Consider the following 20,112-nt stretch of genomic DNA (forward strand, 5'->3'; position numbering starts at 1 on the left):
GTTATTTCTGCATACAAAGGCACATATGGTCACATTGTTGATTATTTGAAATTTCTTAGAATATTATTTCTCCCTTTAAAAATACTATTTTGTGGCATGGAAGGAGCAGCCAGATCAGGAAACTGTTATACAGTGCAGTCTTCAGGAGAGTCACATATTTTTATTTTGGCTCTGGACTCATACTGGATCTCAAAAGTGTGTGTAAACTGTGAAGTTTAATCTGAGGGTCCTTTACACAGATATCAGAATAATAAACTTTGTCATACATAGTATCCCAAATTTGGGGGACAAAAATATGTTGGACAAATTAAAATAAACCAAAATAAAGTAATCACATGTTATTTGTTTCTATTCAGTGACAGGCTGAAGTCCTTAATTCCCAGACATCCTGCCTCAGGCCTTAATTTAGCTCTCTCCTCTTGCTTGTTTCAGGAGCTTTTGGCCTTCAGTCTGATCTTCAGCAGTGGAAACACATGACCAGTTAGACAGATGTCAGGTGACTGACTTGGCCAGGAACACTATTCCCACTATTTGGGATAAATGGTTGCTTTGTCTGTATGTTTTGGATCATACCACAGTGTCCTAAAAATGGAGGTGCAAAAAGGGCAATGAGTCCAATGTCCACCCAGTATGAATGTGAACAACCCTAAACTGTGTCTAAGCTGAAAGTCAGTGCTTTAACCCCTCAGTTTCATCTCAGATCCACTGTGCTGCAGCCTATAAAGAGCCCAAACTCTGAAAATGAGCTCTGAGCTGATTCTACTTAGCCTATTGCTTTCTGTGGTGGATAATGATCTCATGTTGGCATTAGCCCACAGTAAATGTGGGAGAGTTAGCACAAATCTGGCCAAAGTGAGTTCAGGCTGGGTCACCCTCCACTCATCCGTGCCTGTCCGACACGGATACCCCGCTCCCTACCCAGGCACAAAGTGCTATGTGTTTGAAATGGTGACATTATTCCCAAAGTATTTCTGCCTTAGGTATCAGTTATCGTAATGGCTGTCTTTGCGAGCACCACGCAGCCCTCTCACATCAGACACACACACGGCGCACAGACAACGCGGTGCGGTGCACTTGCTCCGCTCCTCTCTCTGACCCCCCCCCCCCCCCCCCCCCCCCAATGATCCGCCCACCATCTCGGGACTGGAGTCACGTGTCTCACCGCCTAGTGTCTCTCTGTGAACCGACACCACCACAAATCAAACTCACCCAACGAGCGGTGAAGAGAGAGCGGCGGATGAGGAACGGTGGGGGTGTACACGGACAGAAAAGCCCCGACGACGCCAGTGGGCTGCAATGGAGAACGCTCAGTAGAGGATATGCGCTGTGGCGTGATACGAAATGCTCTCGCTGTTTCCCCGCAGAGGAGGGATATGACAAGACATCTGAACAGGACGGGAGATGAGATTCACACTGTTTCGGAGACCCTCCTCATCCTGTGATCTCAAACGGTCCTGCTGTGAGCCGCGGGCTTCGAGGGGGTACGGGACACGGGGCGCACAGCTCACAGCCGCTCCAGCCCAACTGTGGACTGAAGAAATCCGGTTGTTTCTGTCTCTTATATTAATCTGCTGGAGCTCCGTGGGTCTCCCCGGGGAAAGGTGCTCTTCACCATGAGGGCTGTTTCAGCAAACTTGTTCGCTCTGCTCTTCATGTGCGCCCTTGCAAGTGTTTTCTATGTGTGGAGCGCACTGGAGAACCGCTTGGAGCGACACAAACGGAGGTTCTCAGTGCCGGGCGGAGGGTCCTTTCACCAAGGTCTCCCAGCGGACCTCTCCGCCAAAACTTTCCGGACATTGCTCGCTGTCCCAGCGGCACAAAGACCGCACTTGGGGGGCAGACTTGAGGCTCACAACCTCACCGATCAAACTGTCTCTGCAGGAAGTCGAGATTACCATGTGAATGGGGATAACAAGAGGTCAGCGCGGCGGGAGGGCCCGGTCAAGTTAGGTTCCCCGGTGGAGGATGGGATATTTTGGAGTGAATGGCTGGAAGGTCTCCTCTCTGTGGGCTTCACGGAGGAATATGCTCGGGATTGGCGAGAGAGAGCCAGGACATACCGGATAGTGAAGCTGGAGCCTGGATGCGGTAGGATATCCAATCAGCTCGCCACTTTTGCAGATGGGAGCAAAGCGTGTGTGCGTTACGGGATCAACGCGGATCAGGTGCAAGGAGAAACTTTGACATATTACCTTGCCAATTTGCTGGGCATCACAAACCTGCCTCCTCTAATACTGTCACAGCTGAACAGCGACAGTGAACAATGGGCGGCTGTGAGGACGCGGATAGATGGTTTACAGTGGAGTGACCGAGCTGTGGTTTCTCTCACTGAGTGGGTCCCCGACCTGAGCGGGGTGGTCACACCTGCGCCACTCAGACAGGAGAGCAGCGGGCTGCATCCTGTGCTTGAAGAGCTCTGGAACAAGACGACGGCGGAGCTGCTGGAGCTGATGCAGTGGACCGACCTGATAATATTCGACTACCTGACCGCAAACTTCGACAGGCTCGTCAGCAATCTGTTCAGCCTGCAGTGGGATTCGCGCGTAATGGAGAGGGACACCAACAACCTCCTCAAAACGCCTCATGGCGACCTTGTATTCATTGACAACGAGGCCGGACTCGTACACGGGTTTCGGGTCTTAAACATGTGGGAGAAATATCACAGTACGGTGCTGAGCTCCGTGTGTGTGTTCAGAAAAAGGACCACGCAGCGCGTGGCGGAGCTGCACAGGCGCAGAGACTCCAGGAAGAGGCTCCTGGAGCTCTACAGGGACAGCGAGCCTTTGTCTCTGGAATTAGGATTTCTCTCAGACGAGCACGCCGGTGTTCTCCAGGACAGGATAGACAGATTATACAAACACATTTTGCATTGCAAAGGCAAGTACAGCCAGCTGTGAACGTTCAGCACGCACCGGTGATGGATTTGTTGTCTGCACAGTATAATGAGCTCTGCAAACGCGATTGGCACACCTGTGCCAAACTGATGCGCATTACACAGAACTGTCTTGAATATCCAGCTGACCTACCTCTTGTGAATAGAATGTGTTGCCTACTTTATGAATAAGCAAATTTGACACGTTTATAAGCTCCCTGCACATGTTTTCACTGTATGCCTCACAGAGAGGAATGATTAAGGCCAGTTTATCTTGTCTTACTTCAATCCAACTCAACTGAATAGGAATCAATGTAAAGACTAGGCTATATTTGTGACTAGGGTATGATAATGCAGCCCTTCGTGTGTGTTTGGATTTTTGCCTTGTGTTCAGTAATCCTAATGATAAACTCCTAAGCCTTAACATAAGTTGACTCTTGAATACTGTATTTCTGTTGACATCTGGCTCGCTTTTTATAGAGGATCATTTGCACAGTACATTGTCATAGCAGCACCTGCACCCTTGTAAATGTGTTTGCATTGCATATTCAGCCTTAAAGTCACAGGTGTATCATGTCCATTGTTGTAAGTACATTGTAAATATTGTCTGCCAACCTGTTTTGGATATTTGATGCTCCACTAATTTAATGTACGTTGTAACATTCCAAAATCTCTTGTCCTTTTTGATAAATACACTGTAATATAATTTAACTGTTGTCAGACTGTGTTTTATATGCGGTTTGTACTAAACTGCCTTATTAGCGTGCATCAAATATCTACCTATGTATGGAGCACTGGGATTTTTCAAGTCTCTGTACTTGCCCATTACAGTGCTCTTATTGTACTATAGAAATATCTTGTTCGGGCACACTGATTCCCAGGAGCCATTCTGTCAGCCATAGGCACGATACAACAGGAATCTCTAATCCCCTTTACAATCTCTGAATGATGAACTGAAGGAGACAACTGACATAATTCGACATTCTCTGAAAAGGGCTTTACTGTTCCCTAGCTATATCAACATTCTTCCTTTTTAGACACAAAGACAGATTGCAGAATATTTGACATGCTCGTAATATAAACAGTCATTGTACGGCCAAGGCTGGATGGCTTATTGGCTCAATCTGTTCAGATGAAAAGTAAGGAAAGTCCCTTAGTGGATGTCTTCGCTGCTAAGAGGCTGAACCCACAGTTAATGAGAGCTGTGCTCTCAGGGTAGAGCCCAGTTCAAAACTATTTTGAGGTTGAATTAGTAACTGTGAAAGGTATATAAGAAAGAGTACAGATATATGTCTGGAGGTCAGTTGTATCATTTTGCCTTTTACTGTTTCTCTTGACATCTGTCTTTAATTTGACCCTATTTGGAAGAACCATTTCCTTATTAGTTCCACCATAGGACTAGCTCTGTGCCTCATTTCTGCTTCTAGACTTATGAGCACTCCTGAAAGAAAGTCAATGATCAAAGTTTGGAGGCCTAATTCTTTCCAGCCCTTGACTATCCTGTACCTCACCTGTTTTTTTTTTTGTTTTTTTTTTTTTGTTCTTTTACAACTTTTTGTAAAAATACAGGGCCAATTCCAGGGCGTACCGCAACTGTTTGTACAGCTCCATGAAGTAGGTAGTAGTAGAATGAGTGTATCTTGTACAAATAGTGGCTCGATTTTTACTTGCACTTCATTTAATGGACTGCAGCGCGTGTGTCAGTGATATGTGCTTCTCCCTGCTAGGTCACTACACAGTCGCAGATGAGCAGCAGACGTTGAAGCAGGTGTAACTGGAAGCTTTTTGCCTGCTGCAGCTGTAATAGGGACTTGGGGATCAATATGCGCACGGGCTGTTGTGTAAGGAAAAGCAGGTCATGTTAATGTGCTGGTTGCTGGGTGTAGGGTTAGTATATGAACATGTGTGTTTCAGGAGGGGTTTGCAAAGGCTGCACTTGCAGCTGGACATGTTGCTCTAAGCATGTCTGTTAATGCCAAACACAGCAAAGAGATTTACGACAGGCTGCAGACACCAGGGATCAAACACAATGCTAAACTAAGGTCTGCATGTCTAAACCAGACTCAAAACCCTTCCTCCTTTCCTCCCTCCCTCTGTAATTCACCCACATCTTGCCCTTCCTGTCGTGCATCTGTCTCTGCTGTTAGCATCACTGTCAACTTCATTTGTTAGCTAAATGGAAAATGAAAGTTTCATTTTCCTAATGAGTTTTTTCGTGGATTCCTTTGCACAAAAAAGCAATTTTTGACCAGGGACTATGCTAGCTGTAATCACACTAATGGTGGATATCAAAGGGGTTGTTGAATCACCCTTTTAACTGTTTGCATATGTTCCTCCCTCACTCTTGCCTGGCTTATTTCAGATCACAACACTAACTCCTTCAAGTCTCCCCTTTTTTTCCCACCCAGAGGCAACCAAATGTTCATACACATACCTTTGTTACATGGTCTAATGAGTGCAACTTGTCCTAGCTTGTGGCACCATGGTAGTAGGTTATTATGCAGTATGTGGGAGTTAGTAATGCCCACATACATGCCAGTGTTCCGTGGTTCCTCCCAGATGTGCTTGTTTTATGTGTCAGTACAGTGAATCACAAGCCCAGACAGTCATACAGCCAGGGGCCCACAGCAGGCCCCAGCACAGACCCCAGGTACTGGAGCTGATCTTCTTCTTTGTGCACATTGCAAACATTCCAGAGGAGCAGAGGGAGGCTCATCTCCATGGACACATAGCAGGCATGTGTAAGGAGTCCCAGCTGTGTAAACTCTTGTCAAAGCTGGGTGCGTTCCTATTTCATGATTTTTAAAAACTATAAAAATGATCATATGGAGGTTATGTTAAAAGAAAGCTGTTCATGATGATGAAACATTTATAAGGAATGACATTTGGGAAATACTAATTACTGTAGCTTTCTTGATGAGAGTTAAGTGAGAAATCAATGTCACTTTTATGTTTGTCTGATCAAAACAAGCCAACAGCCAAGAGTCGGTTAGTTTATCTTAGCATAGAGATTGGAAACAGCGAGCTGGCTACAAAGTCTGCCTCCGAGCACCTCTTCAACTCACAAATCTATCTTGTTAATCTGCACAAAAAGTTTTGTATAAAAATGACATATTCTGGTTTATGAGCCAGACTATTTTTTTGGCTGAGCTAACTTCTCATGGTCTTGCTGTCTGGTTGTCTAGCAACCAGACAGCAACAACAATACTTCAGGAAGTAGGCCTATGTGTTCCCGCCAAGGAAGTTCAGTGCACAAACACCGTAAAACTGCGTCTTGTTATTACAGGTATTATACGTAAGTCATCCCATGTGAATTAGTGAGCTTTAGATGTGCTCTCAGGTGGATACTGTTTTGTTCCAACAGAGCCAGGCCAGCTGTTTCCCCCTGTTTCCAGCCTTTATGCTAAGCTAAGCTAACAAGCCTCGTAACCTTGGTAGCCTTGTACTGACCAGACACACAGAGAGGAATCTTCTCAGCTAACTCTCAGCAAGAAAGCAAATAAATATTTTTCCCAGAATGTTGAACTATTCCTCTAAAATCATTAAAAGTTGCAAAGCCGACAGAATTTTAGGTACATTGTTTGAACACCAAAACAGTTGCGTAATTGCACCAAAATATTTTGCATGATTTAAAGTATAGAAAACGCCATCACGTGACTGACCGACTTAGACTGTCGCTTTCCCAGCAGACCTGCCATGTGTGAGTGGACGGACATATCCAGCATTCTTTCATGGCTACACAGGGCAGGCAACTTCCTGCGCATGACTGAATGATTTCATTATGAAACACGGCACACACTGGGGGGAGAGTCACTTAGTCACAGCTGAGTGGTTACGGGCCATGAAGGGTAAACTGGGGGGCCAGGGCAACAACTGGAGGGGCTTTGGCAGTGGTAAGGGCTGCACATCCAGGCTGTGGTGTGCCTGGAGAGCTGGCATAAAGCCTGGCTTTGTCCAAACTGAGGTTGTAAGAACAAGGTCAGGGCCTCTGGGCATTCTTTCTCAAGACAAAGCAGGAGGTAATGAGTAACAGAGGCAGGCAAGAAGGGGGGTGCACATACCTCAACTAATAAGGAGGAAAAAAACGTGTTAAGTGTAGTGACCTTCTCTGTTTTCATCTCTGCATGTGTATGTCCAAATGAATTGAAGTCAAATCTAAAGATGTCCTGTCCTGTTCTCTGCCTCTACCAATAAAGTTGATGTTAAAATCCGCTACATCCTCAGTTTGGTGACTATCCATAGGTGTGAGCTTTGGATTTGTGGTTTGTAGTCACATTTCATCACACAACATGTGTTTAACAAGTCCATGCACCTGGAAACATCACAAGGGACAACCAGCTCCGTTAATCACTGCCAAATGGATTTACTTTTAAAGCCAGCTGCGATAGCACGCAAGTGTTTGATAAATGAGAGTGAATAAAGATGTAAAAACTGAGAGAAAAATAGGTAGAAAGAGAAGGTGGAGTTGTGTGTGTGTGTGTGTGTGTGTGTGTGTGTGTGTGTGTGTGTGTGTGTGTGTGTGAGACCATGTAAAACTCAGACTCTGATGGACATTGTCTACAGCCAATGAACTTGCATCCTTGGGTGGGGAATTGTTTTTTGTAGGGCTGTGTCACAGTAAATCAAACACTGGGGAACAGACTAATACATCTGTCCTGCTGGTGTCTACACTCTCAGGGCTGCCATGCTTGCAGATTATGGAAGAGATTACATCCTCCTTGTCCTTTTCCATCACAGAACTCTGTTATTTTCATTGTGCTAGTTTATTTTTTCAGTTTTTCACGACAGCCAGCAAGCCAGATCTTTGATGTCATTTACGCTGACAAATATAATGGCCAATACAGACATACATACATTATATTCCTCATTACATCATTACATGATATTATTAGATATGGAACAATAATATAGCCTACAGTATGTATACAAATAGACATAGTGATCTGCATATAATCCATTAAACTGTTTTTGAAACAAGAACTGTTTAACCTCAGTTTGGATTCCCTCTATTTTCCCTTAATACGATTTGCTTCATGCCAGTCATTGCATACATAAAAATAAATCCTGATTAATTTCCCCACTTAATTCCATCCTATTTGTTATGCTTTGTCCCTCAAGCTCTGTCTCCAAAATGTCAGACCATTGCCTGCAGAAAGTCATAAGCCTCATTTGACTCCATATAAAACATTTGCATTTTGTAGCATAAAGAGACTAGGTTGAACTGCCATATTTCAGAATGTAAACGACTTATTTTTTTTTACAGATACACTGCATAATGATGGCCATGCACTAACAGCACATTTAGATGAAAAAATTGCCCTAGATGTAAGTCAAAAGCAGCAAAATGAAATGCTAGTAAAAGAGCTAAATTCTGCCTGTGCTTTATGCCACCATCGTTGCACGTCTTGAAATTCTCTTTTGTTTATTTAATCTAGGATTACTCAGGCATGACATTAGCTCCCTAGTAAGGACCTTGTTGTGTTCAAGTGTTTTTGCCTTGCTTTCCCCCCTCCTTACTTCAGCTGAAATGTTGCAAAGCATTTGATTGACATGCTTGATGGATTTTGATATTCCTCTGGGTGATGCCTGTTGATTCATCAGTGCAGCCAGGGGACCTGTTTCAAGTACATGCCGTTTCACTCATTTGCATTTGTGTTCATCTCTATGGAAATGCGAATTAGTATGCTTATGGAAATGACTGTTTTTTTCAGTCCTTTGCTGGAAAGAATCACAGATTGCATTCATGGGGAGATAATCTATCATTTTGCTGTTGAATGCATTCTTCCTCGTGGCCACCTGCACCTAGCTGAGACTGCGGCCGTGATTAAGATATTTCTATGCAAATGTCATGAGGGGAGATTATGAGCCCCAATGCCAGACAAAGAGTGGATTGGTCTAAATTAGCTGGCCGGACATATGGTTATGTCCACCTAACAAGGATGAGAGGATGACTCTTCTAATGCTGAAAAAGCGTATGCAAATTCAGCACCACTTAGTAGACTACTGTAAAACTTTTATGTCTGTATGTATTCTATTAATTAGATTCCATATTAGCATTTAAAAAACCTTACTGCTACACAGCAGCATGAACATATCTGATTATTTTACCATACTTGCTGGTGCAATGGAGTTTTTGGTGTATTGCTTTTTTCAGTGTGCGGTGACTGTGTCATAAGAGCTTTGTCCTCTCCATGCCTGAAGTGCAGAGAGAATCGATACACAGAAGGGCAAGAGGACGTGTGATACTGGTGATGACAAAATACCTACAACCTGCTGAAACAGCACATTCCTTCCTGCTGGCTGACCACTTGCTTTCTGAATGTTAGTGTTGGCTGGAGGCTGTACCCTGTCAGAGACCTGCGTGTGGTTACTCGCAGTAGTCTTTTTGAATTATAGCACCCAATGGCTGTGCCGGTGCTCAGTAATTTGGTCATTTCTATGTAAATTGCACTGTGTGCCACCGCAGTTGGCTGTTGTACCAAACGAATGCTCCGGTGTGCCTTAATGTTTCGTAATGGTACACTGTTACACTGAAATGATTAAAGCTAACTGTGAGAAAATGTCATGACGGTCAATCAGTAGATAAGTCAACAGGAGCATAGATAGAAGAGGAAGGCACTCAGGCATGCAGTGATGAAGATGGGCCTAAGAGGCAGGCAGTCGTTTTGGGTTGTGTCCAGGTGCTGGCCTCTCTCTTTAGAGAGTGGAAGACGGAAGAGCTCACTAGAGACAAATATTAGGGGGGTTTATGGCTGACTCTGCAGTATCATAGTCATTTGAACAAGACTGGACGTGCCTAGTGAAGGTGAGATGGGACTGTCTAGTATAGTGTACAGAGGAATGGGGCAATATGAAGCCTATGTGATTTCATGGCTATTCTACTTCAGGATTTTATAAACTTAGACTTGGGTACAAATCTTGGCAGCACTCCGAGCCAGGTAATCTCAGTGCTCACAGACACTATTATCCTTTCTGTCCTTGACAACAATATCACTTGATGGTGTTATTACATTAAATTATCCTAAGAAAATTGGTTTTCTGTGTATTTGGACTAGCTGTTACAAGGGAAATCTCTTATTTTTAACAAAAAAGTGCAGTGTTATCATGAATTTCACAAGGCCTTACTCATGACTTACTCTTGACTTCCTGTCAAAGATGATGAGTAGGGTTATGAAAGTGTGAGAAAATCCAATCAGGATTGTGTGACAGAATTAAAGAGGTTCAAATATTAAGAGCAAAGGCTCAAAGGCATCTGGGTTGCATAGAGTTGAACTACAGAAACTTTAGTAAAGGAGCTTTTGACTACTAGTATCACTATGAAGCTATTTTTAACGAGTGGGCCACGATAATGAAATCCATGCATACACACAACACTGCAACACATCACACCTTCCAGGCGTTGGCTTCACAGTATCCTGATGATCGACAGTTTCTGGCGGGTCGTGCAAAAAAAAAAAAAAAAAGTGTTGCAATGCATGATTACAAAGGCAATGCAAATTACAAGTTAGCTTAAACAGATGTAAAGATGGTGCGAGGTATATCAATGGTGAGAGACTTCGATTAGAAATGAATGAGGTGCCATTATGGAAACAATATCTCTTAATACTTGATGATCTTCTATGATATAAGTCATCTTTCATCCACTCCAGTTCAATGGCAATGGCAGGGAATATGGGAATTTGACAGTGACTGAAGTGGGAAGAAAAAGTGAACAAAAACAATAAAAACAGTAATAAAAAAATGCAGATATGCTGTGTTTTCCTTGTCTCTTATAGAGACAAGATAGACATAGAGAATTTTAATTATGTGTTATTATGTACACTTTAAAGTCATTCCTGTTCTTTCACACCTGCAACCTGACTCATCTCAAATAACAAGTCTGAGGCATCCAGGCCTCCCACTCCAGAAGCCACAGCAATTATACTGTGCTCTGACATGACTGCAGGGTGAGGCTTAGTGTCTAGCACTTCATGACACCTTTGCATTACCCAAACCAAAGGGGAAACAATACAGGGTGTAGTGGTTCACTTCCTCCCATGTTAAGAGGCAATTCAAGCAGCAAACCTTTGTGTTTTAACCTTATATTTTAGCATATCACGCAACCTTTGGCAATACAACTGAAATGCGGAATGTGGGAGGTTTCAATATCCTCTCAATAAAAAAAAAAAAAAAAAAAAAAAACACTTGACAGGCAAGGCACAGTGACAGGAAATTCAGAGAGCAATATCATTTTGTGAATCAGCAAGGTTGAAGTCAACAAAACAAAGAGGCTTTGATTTAGTGATGTTGGTCCTGTCCTTGTCTCGGTTTTTTTCTCCTCTCCCTTTTTTTCTCCCTCACACTTTTTTTCCCTTAATTCCTCTCTACTCTTTCTCATTCTGTTTCTTCACATCTATTTGGCCTGTGCAAATATTTCCATTGTGAAATCCCACGGGCATTGATTGATTGCGGGAGGGCGCAAATCATCCGGGCTAGTTACAAAGACATCTTCAACAAAATCAATGCCACTGAAAGAGAAACTAAATCTTTTTAAGGTTCCACAATCCCTTGTAATATACCAGTGTCTACCACAAAGGGAATATCTTCTTTCTCTCATTTTGTCCCCTTTCATTTTTTCCCTACTCCTTCGATTTTTGAACCAACTCATTTATTCTATATCATTTGGCCTTAAAGAGAAAAGAGAGGGTTTATTGGACACTTGAGCTTGGAAATATATCACTGAGATTAGCTACTGTATATGAGTCCATTTAATGGCAAAATTTATTGCCTCCCATCAGGTAATGGAAAGGTATAAATATTGGCTGTGAGATGCACTAAGAGAGAAAACAGACATCTCCAGCAAGGGCAAAGAGAGTGTAACAAAGTGATTTATCCGTTTGTATGTTGACTTTTATGTTCCTCCTCTTTTGTCTGTCATGGGCAAGTAACAGAGAGCAATATAGTTATGTAATTTTCATGGTTTCATTCCAGACTCTTAAAACACACACAAGAACGCACATACTGAAATGATTAGTTCTTTTCTTTCGAGAAACAGGAAATGAACTGACAGCAATTTTCATCATTCGCCACATCACTTCACAGATCAGCGATTTTCCAATCACAGCTTAGAAACCGTAACTATAGGCACATATAGGTGGCACATGTAAGTGGTGTGCATTAGTTTTGAGTGAGCATTCACAGTGGGTTTTTTTCTGTTTGTTCTTTTTTTTTTTTTTTTCCAAAAATAAACATGAGACAATTTTCAAAGAATGGATTACACCAGTGGTTCTCCAACTGGGAGATGTAGGGCTACTGTAGGGGGGATGACCCTGGGGCTAAAGAGTGGGCTACAGTTAGATGCCTGAAAAAAGGTCTGATTAACACAAGCTCAAGATATTTTCACGTAACAAGTGGCTAAATGAGACAGCAGAAGTTGTCAGGGATGTCATCACACTACCACTCTCCAGTCCACCTTTATAAGCCTTGTTGTATGTACAAAACTTAATATATAAGTTACACTTGTACTCATGAAAACAATTACTAACTTTGTAAGAGGAAAGACTTTTGTAGAAGAGGTAAACATGTTCAATCAAAATACATGTTGAAGTTTCGTGGTGGTGACACTGAAGTCATGCAACCGTGGTGTAGTTCGTTTATAGCCTAACATTAGCATTTCACATCTGGTGATTGTATTTAGGCTTCAAAAATCAAATAAGTGATGAAGATTATCTGGACAAAATGTGTAAGTATCATAGACTTTGTTTGTCCCAGAGCTTATTTCCTACAGTAATCCAAAACCCAGTGGAAAAATCCCATTTACCTTTTGCTGAGGGAAGCAGAGTGATGCTAACTTCTAGGTTGGCCTTCAGAAATACATCATCCCTGCAACACTATACATAGAGAAGAACTACATTGAATTATTATGATTTATATAGGGAAAATAAACAAATAAGAGTTCCCCAATACTGTTAATAATTGATAAATATTGTGAGATGGGAGGCACACAGATTCAAACAAACCTCTGCTCTCACTGACAGACAAACATATGGGGGGCTATGTAGTGACTAGGCTAGGGACAGGCAGATGGGTGACTTTGAGTGTGCTGGCTTAAGGAATGCAAGCTTGCTGTGCAGGAACAACAGTCAGACTAGGCCACGACCCCAGCCATGTTCAGTTTTTATAACCCTCAGCCTTTTTAAAAACATCCCTCTCTCTGCCATCCCCGAGTTCTCTGTAGTTTCTTTCCATCTGAAGTTGCCGCTGGACACGCAAGCCCGTATTACATGCTCATATTCTCATCTCGTAAAAACAATAGGTGTGTGTGCGTACGTACATGCCATCAGCAGGCTTGTATTCCATGCTTCTTCCATGATTCAAAGGCATGTTACTCACACCTAAGATAGTTGACCACCCGAACTAATCCATCAGCCTTGTTGGCTGTCAACATGTTGCCCTTCATAGATATTACGATGCCTGAGCGACCCACCCCCACATCCCACCCCACCGCCTCTCTCTGCCTGTCCCACCCTCACCCCTCCCAGGTGTTCCCATAACTCACCGGGCCTCAAATCCCACGCAGGCATTCCTGAACTTCAGAGGCACATCGGCAGATGAGAGCCTGGATTTATGGCTTGCTGATGGACAGTGGAGGGGGGAGCAGAGCGTGAGAAGGTGATAGGGTCCACTTCAAAGCGGAGGAAGCGTTTGTTGTTGTTCTCTCCTGCGCTCACTGGTGCACATATATGCACAGCTCGCTCTTCCCTCTGTGCCTCTGACAGCTGGAGTGCTCAGTCACTGGTGTGTACACAGTTACGCAAACAGTTAGATTGCATTTAATTTTTTTTTTGGAACCTACATGACTAGATACAGTTGGCGTCTTTAGAGTTTGCCTCTCTCACTCTCAACCATTGACAGACACAGGGAACTCTTACAGACATGATTTAGCCTTTCATTTTTCATAATATCAAAGGTGACCCTTCAAAGATTGCCTCCAAGCTTTTCTTATTGCACCCGGATAAAGTATTCCTCGTGCTTCTAAATGCCACCTCAGTCTGTGCTATCAGAATTTATTTGTGTGACTTTGCATATAACATCATAGGTCACAGACAACTTTGCGAGTGTGCGTGTGCATCTGTGTGTCTTTGTATATGTGTGAGACTGTTTGTATTTGGGTGTGTGACCGCACCCTCCATCCACAACCAGCTAGTGTTACACTGCGGGGGCCCGCGGTGTGTGAGGTTGATGGATGTGTGGAGTGGTATCGTTTCTCTGAGCCGGATGTGTAATGAACCCTGCTTTGCTTCTGTAACATTTGGGCTGATTGATTACAAACAAGGGCCATTTAACATTCAGGGGTGCTGCCTCTTAACAATGCAACATAGTTTTACGGATGAGATCACACACAAAGCATGAGAAAAGACACCCTGCTTTTGTCTACAGTGTGCTGGTGATTAAATTAAAGCTGTGCGTGTTATCAAGCTTTCCCTCAGCCAACATGAGACTACTGACCTGAGATGAAAAAAAAGGCACGTGATGATTCATATAAAATTCTTCGTACTGTAGTACCAGGCGTTCACTACTCACTTTTACGGAATAGAGGATATACAGAACTGTATTTGTTAAATATATATACCATCTCTTTTTTATGCCTCATTTCCATTTCTCATCCTGTCCGCCTCTCCTTAACTGTTTGAACACTCACTAAGATTTTCCTCTTTGAGTTTCCCAAATCTATTTGCTGATAAAGAGGTAGTTCGGGTTATTAGACGGGAGGTTGTGTGAGGTGGTTTCGCACGCACTAAATTTGGATCGATGAGCTCCCAGTTTGGAGAAACAGGCAGGAGCACTGGCACAGAAGTCGAGGGTAGCAACACGGTCATTCAACCATTGAGAAAAGGGTTGTTTGACAGAAAACCTAAGAGGTGAAAATCTTCAAAATAAAGCATACACATCAACTTATATTGGGTTTTGTCAGTGGGCATTTTTAAAGTGGCTAAAACATGTTTATCCTGCTGACCCCGTCCACAACAGTACATCACTCAGCTTCTGGGCCAGTACTCATGTCTACTTCTCCAAAAGCTACAATGTGTAAGTACCTCAGACAAGCCCATGTCAAATAACCCAAACTATCACTTGAAGGTGGAAAGCTGATGTAACTTGTAGCTGTTATTCCCAGTAACCAGGGCAATCCAAAAGGCGCCAGTTGTCCTGCTGCTTAATCAGACCACTGCTTGTTCACTCTCCCCTTTCTCATGGTCTCGCTTGCCAACTAAAACCAGCCAGGCATTTTTGAAAGGCAACCTGCATCTTTATCTTTTGAAATCTTCTGAATTTGCCCCCTATACATACACACTCCACACAAAAGTTCAATAAGGAATGAAAGACCACGTTCCTATTCAAGTAAATGTGAAAGTGATCTCAGCCTTTTGGATCCCACTGCTTATGAAGTCACTTCAGAGAGTATTCAGACCTCTTTGCTTTTTTTCCCCCTGTTTTGTTGTCATTTAATTTTAAATGGATAAAAATTATTTTTTTACATCAATCTATACTCAATAATCCATAATGACAAGGTGAAAACATGTTATTTCAAGGGTATAAAACCATTTCTAAAGCGAGTGTTCCCAGGAGCACAGTGGTGATTGTAAAATGGACAGTTTGGAGCCAGCAGGACTCTACCTAAAGTCGGCCAAATACAGAGAGGTCCTTGATAGAACACGTGACCTGAGACTTGGGCAACAGTTCACCTTTCAGCACAACACTGACCCGAAGCATAAAGCCAAGACAACGCTGGAGTGGCTTCAAGACAAGTCTCTGACTGTCCTTGAGTGGCCCAAGAGAAAAGAGTTGAAGTTGTAATTGCTGCCAAAGTCCCTTACAAAATAGAGAATTAAGGGTCTGAATACTTTTGTAAATTAAATATTATAAATATAATATAATTCAGTTATTGATTTTTTAATAAATTTGCACAATTTCTAAAAACATGTTTTCACTTTGTTATTAAAAATTATTGAGTGTAAACTGATGAGCAAAAATGGGAATTCTATCTCTTAAAGTCAAATCTACAACACAATGAAGTGTGCAAAAAGTTAAGGGGTGTGTATACTTTCTGAAGCAACCGTATATATCCTATTCCCATTTTGTCTCTGTGTATACCCTCATGGTTTTCCATTTCTACTCCTTGCAGGGAGCCTCTATAACCTGTCTCATTTCAGTCACTGCAGAAGAGCTTCTCCAAAAGCCTTATGCTAGATGTGTGTGTGTGTGTGTGTGTGTGTGTGTGTGTGTGTAGTGAGTGTTGTGCTGGCCCTGAAGTGACACACTGAGGGTATAAATAGAGCAGGCCCACAGATCACTGTGCCAGACAGAATGTGGCATCTGCTGTGCTGGGAGTGCAAAGTGTTTGAGAGCCTCTAAACTCCTCTCCATTCCTCTTCCCTCCTCTCTCGCTCATCTTTCTTTCTCCTCTGTACTCCCGTCTGTTTATTCCCCTCTTCTCTCTCTCTCTCTCTCTCTCTCTCTCTCCCTTTACCTATGTCATCTTTCTCCCCCTCCTTCGAGTCCCCTTTTTCTCGCCCCGTCTTTCTCTCCCTTGCTCTGTCTCGTTTTCCTTTTGCCCTGCCCCCTTCTCACATACTGCCACACATCTGCTGCCATGTGTTGAGTGTTGTGGAGCAGTCCCATTTTCAATTTAGGCTATAAGATCCTATTTCTAAACACACAGAAGGAACCGGAGAGGGGGGCGGTGGAGAGAAAGATGGAAACAGCGGAAGTAGGAAAAAGGCAGATAGTTGGCCCTGCAGTGGTTCACATCAAAGCCCTGATTTTACATTTACCATGCTTTACAAATTCCTCCACTGCAATGCTACACATGTTCCATGTAAAAACAATTTAATCCCATGGGATTATGTGGTGTACTTGCGAGGCAATCTTGAGCGGGACAGGCACTTCTGTAAGCACAGGAGATAAAAGCAAAGTCATTGTGATTCTCTGCAGGTTATTTCCCACCCAGAGCCGATTATTAATCCTACTGATTTAGCGATTCATTTCTCTGCTCTCAGTACAGCCATTACAAAGTGAGGGTAACCCCTCTGCCCCCACTATATCACATGTTGCAATGTACTATCGTATATCATGCCGAGATGCATATCCAAACAACGTGCTTCATTTGTACTTGACAACCATAGTCCCCCTACACAGACACACTCTACACAAAAGTTCAATTAAGAATGAGTTCCTTCTAGCGTCATTGTATGCACCATATTCATTAATCTGGAATTTTTTATTTATTTCCCAGGAGCACACCACTTAATCTCATAATCTGCTTTTACAATGACTAGTGTTGTGTTCCCTCAAAGACAGGGGACAAACAGATTGCACACACACACACACACACACACACACACACACACACACACACACACACACACACAGTGTTAGCCAAATTAATGAGAAGCTTGCTCGTCATTAGATTTCCATTTTTGAAATGATTCATCCATTCTTTCAACTTCCCACCCTTTTTGCCTTTCATCCTATATCCTTCTCCTGAGCAGTCTCCACTCTCAGTGATAGGTAGTCTTCCACATTTATTTGCTGACTCAGTGCTATGTCCACCCTCTGGCAGTCCTATAATTGTTTTAGGAGCTGATGTTGGACACTGGCAGTGGGAGACTTGAAGCAACACAGGGCGGGAAAAGGAGGGGCTTTCATCAGGAAGATGGGGGACTGTCCAACTGTCAGTCAGAGAACAGCAGCAGGTCAACTTTTCATCCTTTTGTTTGCTCGCAGGCAGTGTTCTCGTCTGTGAAGACGAAATTCAATCTTCATCCTTTCACTCGAGTTTTCCTCTCCCCTCCACATTACCCCGCCCTTTTGAGCGAAAAAAAAAAATCTGCTTCTATCCTCCCTCTAACCTACTCGTCCTTTTTTTCTCACTCGTCTTTCCTGTCTCTCTTTCTTCTTCTTTCTCAGCACTCCGTCAGTCACACCAGCAATGCACGCACACAAAAGACTCTTCTCCATTTTGTAGGCCTCGGGCATTGCTGTTTGAGTGAACATTGTGTGATTCCTTTTCGCCTTTAAATCTGTAATTACCTCAGCGATTGAGCCAAATGCAGTCGTGCTCCCTCTTCTTCCCCCATCCCCCAATTTTCCACTCTGACATGGAAAGAAATAAGGTTCATTTTTCCACCTTTTGACTGACAGCTGCAGTGTTACCTTGAGATGAATGCTAGACTCTGATCAGAGGACACAAGTAAAACTTCGAAGGTCAGCTTCAACTTGAAAAGATAATAAGCGGTTTGTGATGTGAGAGTCAGTTGGCAGGTTTCTTTGTGAAATGTGAAATGTGTTTCCTATTTCTTTTCCTAACAAGGAATGTGTTAAAACCCTTCAATCATCAGCAGAACACTCTCAATTGTGAAAGTCTGGTTGGTTTGGCAGCCAGTTATTTTTTTAACTATTTAAAGGTGTCTCTTTCTCTTTCTCTTATGCTCTGCCTGTCTCACTAAACACACTCACCTTGGAGCTGTGTCTCTTTCAGTGTTTTGTAAGCTGAGTCCCTGACAATCAACCATGAGCCACAGAGGATGCCATCCAGGGACTTGGAGGCTTGGAAGGCTTTTGGCAGTGAGAACTTTCCAAGGCTGCATCAGTGCCAGGATTCCATATGTCAGGGGGCACAGAGGAGCATTGTGACCCAGCGCCCACACTTTTGGGCCTGCAGAGAGGAACCACAGAGGACAACACTGAATGTCATTGTTATATAGTGCCAATGATCTGCTCTGTTTCCTCAGCTATGATGTCATGGAAGCTAGTGGTCCAGCTGTGGCCAAGCACGCATGACTGTTGAAAAAGTCTGTTAATCTGAGCATTGTGTGTAAAAGCTTATTATGAGTATTCCTTCTATATTCTATATTGCATTTCACTTTGCAGCCATATTTACATTCACATATCTTACAAGTGGTGTGTCCTCTACTCTGCAGAGTCTGACTCAGTGGTGAGTACACACTTGTTTGGCATTGATGAAGCGCAGATGTAGCAGGAAAAATGAGCATGTCATGAGGAAAGCCAAGATATAACAACCTTAGACAAACCTCCCATTGTGTTTTCTCTTCCTCTGAGGGAAAGAGAGAGTGCCAAACTGTATCAAACAGATTTTAACCAGATTAGGGCAGAGCCACTTTATGAGACAGAGAATCCTCTGTTAACCTGAGACAAAAAAAAGTCTAGGCATATTAGACGATTTATGTAAGAGCATTCCCATGTGACAAAAGTTAATTCTGTTACCATTTAGTTACTAACTAAAGCAGGATAAAACTTGACAGCACAAAGGTTTTTATTTTCACACAAGGGGCACTGCACTGTGTGCAGCTTTGTACTAATAAAGCAAAATTTACTGAGGTGCACAAGGTTTCTGTCCCCTCATCTCCGTGATATGGCCTTTGGTATCCAAATAAAATTGGCAATTGGGAATCCAGAAGTGCAGCACATCTTTGCTGTTGTGATTTGCAATATTTTGCATGCTCTGCTTGCTCACACTATGAGCACCTGTGCTCTGCAGTATATTTGTGACAGCTGGTGGAGGCCCGGTTACATCATTATACACAAAAAACCTGGCTAACCATGTAAACCATCATTCACATTCACAACTCCCTAAGGAGACTACAGGCAACTGTGTTCTCAAAGTCATGTGTCTCATAGTCTGTCTTATGACATGATGATGATTTCAAAAAAGTGAGCACCTAATTATCACACAGAATTAATAAAATAAATGTTAAATAAAATGCCTCTCCACCAGGTAACCCCAAACATTAACCTCCAGGGCTGAAAAATTCAGCCAACACAGAAGAGCTGAAAACTGCAGTTCCTCTGGGAATTAATGTTTATATATTTCAAACTTTATTAATGCTTAAGTTCTGCATAATTGCGGGTATGCTGAATTGAGTGACACGCTGAGTTTCAAAACCCCTCCACAGAAACCTATGGGTGAGGTCACAGGGGCTTTATCTATCTGTATATAATGTCTATAGGTAACACAAAATAAACATAAAAATGTCACAAAGACCAAGTTCTAGTTTTTGTTTAGCATTTTGAGGAGTTGCAGTTTGGGATTTATCAGGTGACGTAAGCTATAGTCTACAAGTTCTTTGGTACTTTGAGTACTTTGGCTCTAAAATATGCTCTGTCAAAAGGACTAAATAAAAACTAGAATATGTGATGGTATTATGGTTATATATGGCATATGGTATTAAGTTGGTATTGTC

The 20,112-nt window shown here is 42.8% G+C and overlaps 1 protein-coding gene across 1 annotated transcript; it reads left to right on the top strand.

The window, feature by feature from the left end:
* The first annotated feature begins 1,166 nt into the window (after window positions 1-1,166).
* fjx1 (four-jointed box kinase 1) lies at window positions 1,167-7,089 on the top strand. Its single transcript, XM_071503283.1, has one exon. The coding sequence runs from the start codon at window positions 1,614-1,616 to the stop codon at window positions 2,895-2,897; it is 1,284 nt and encodes a 427-aa protein (XP_071359384.1). The 5' UTR covers window positions 1,167-1,613; the 3' UTR covers window positions 2,898-7,089.
* Window positions 7,090-20,112: the final 13,023 nt, after the last annotated feature.

The sequence above is a fragment of the Trachinotus anak genome, unplaced genomic scaffold, assembly GCF_046630095.1.
Source record: "Trachinotus anak isolate AG129_WGS33_773 ecotype Australia unplaced genomic scaffold, CSIRO_AGI_Tana_v1 ptg000002l, whole genome shotgun sequence".
NCBI classification, from domain to species: domain Eukaryota; kingdom Metazoa; phylum Chordata; class Actinopteri; order Carangiformes; family Carangidae; genus Trachinotus; species Trachinotus anak.

What these genes read in the sequence shown, in the direction of transcription:
- fjx1 (XM_071503283.1), top strand. Translation starts at nt 1,614, where the DNA reads ATGAGGGCTGTTTCAGCAAACTTGTTCGCTCTGCTCTTCATGTGCGCC.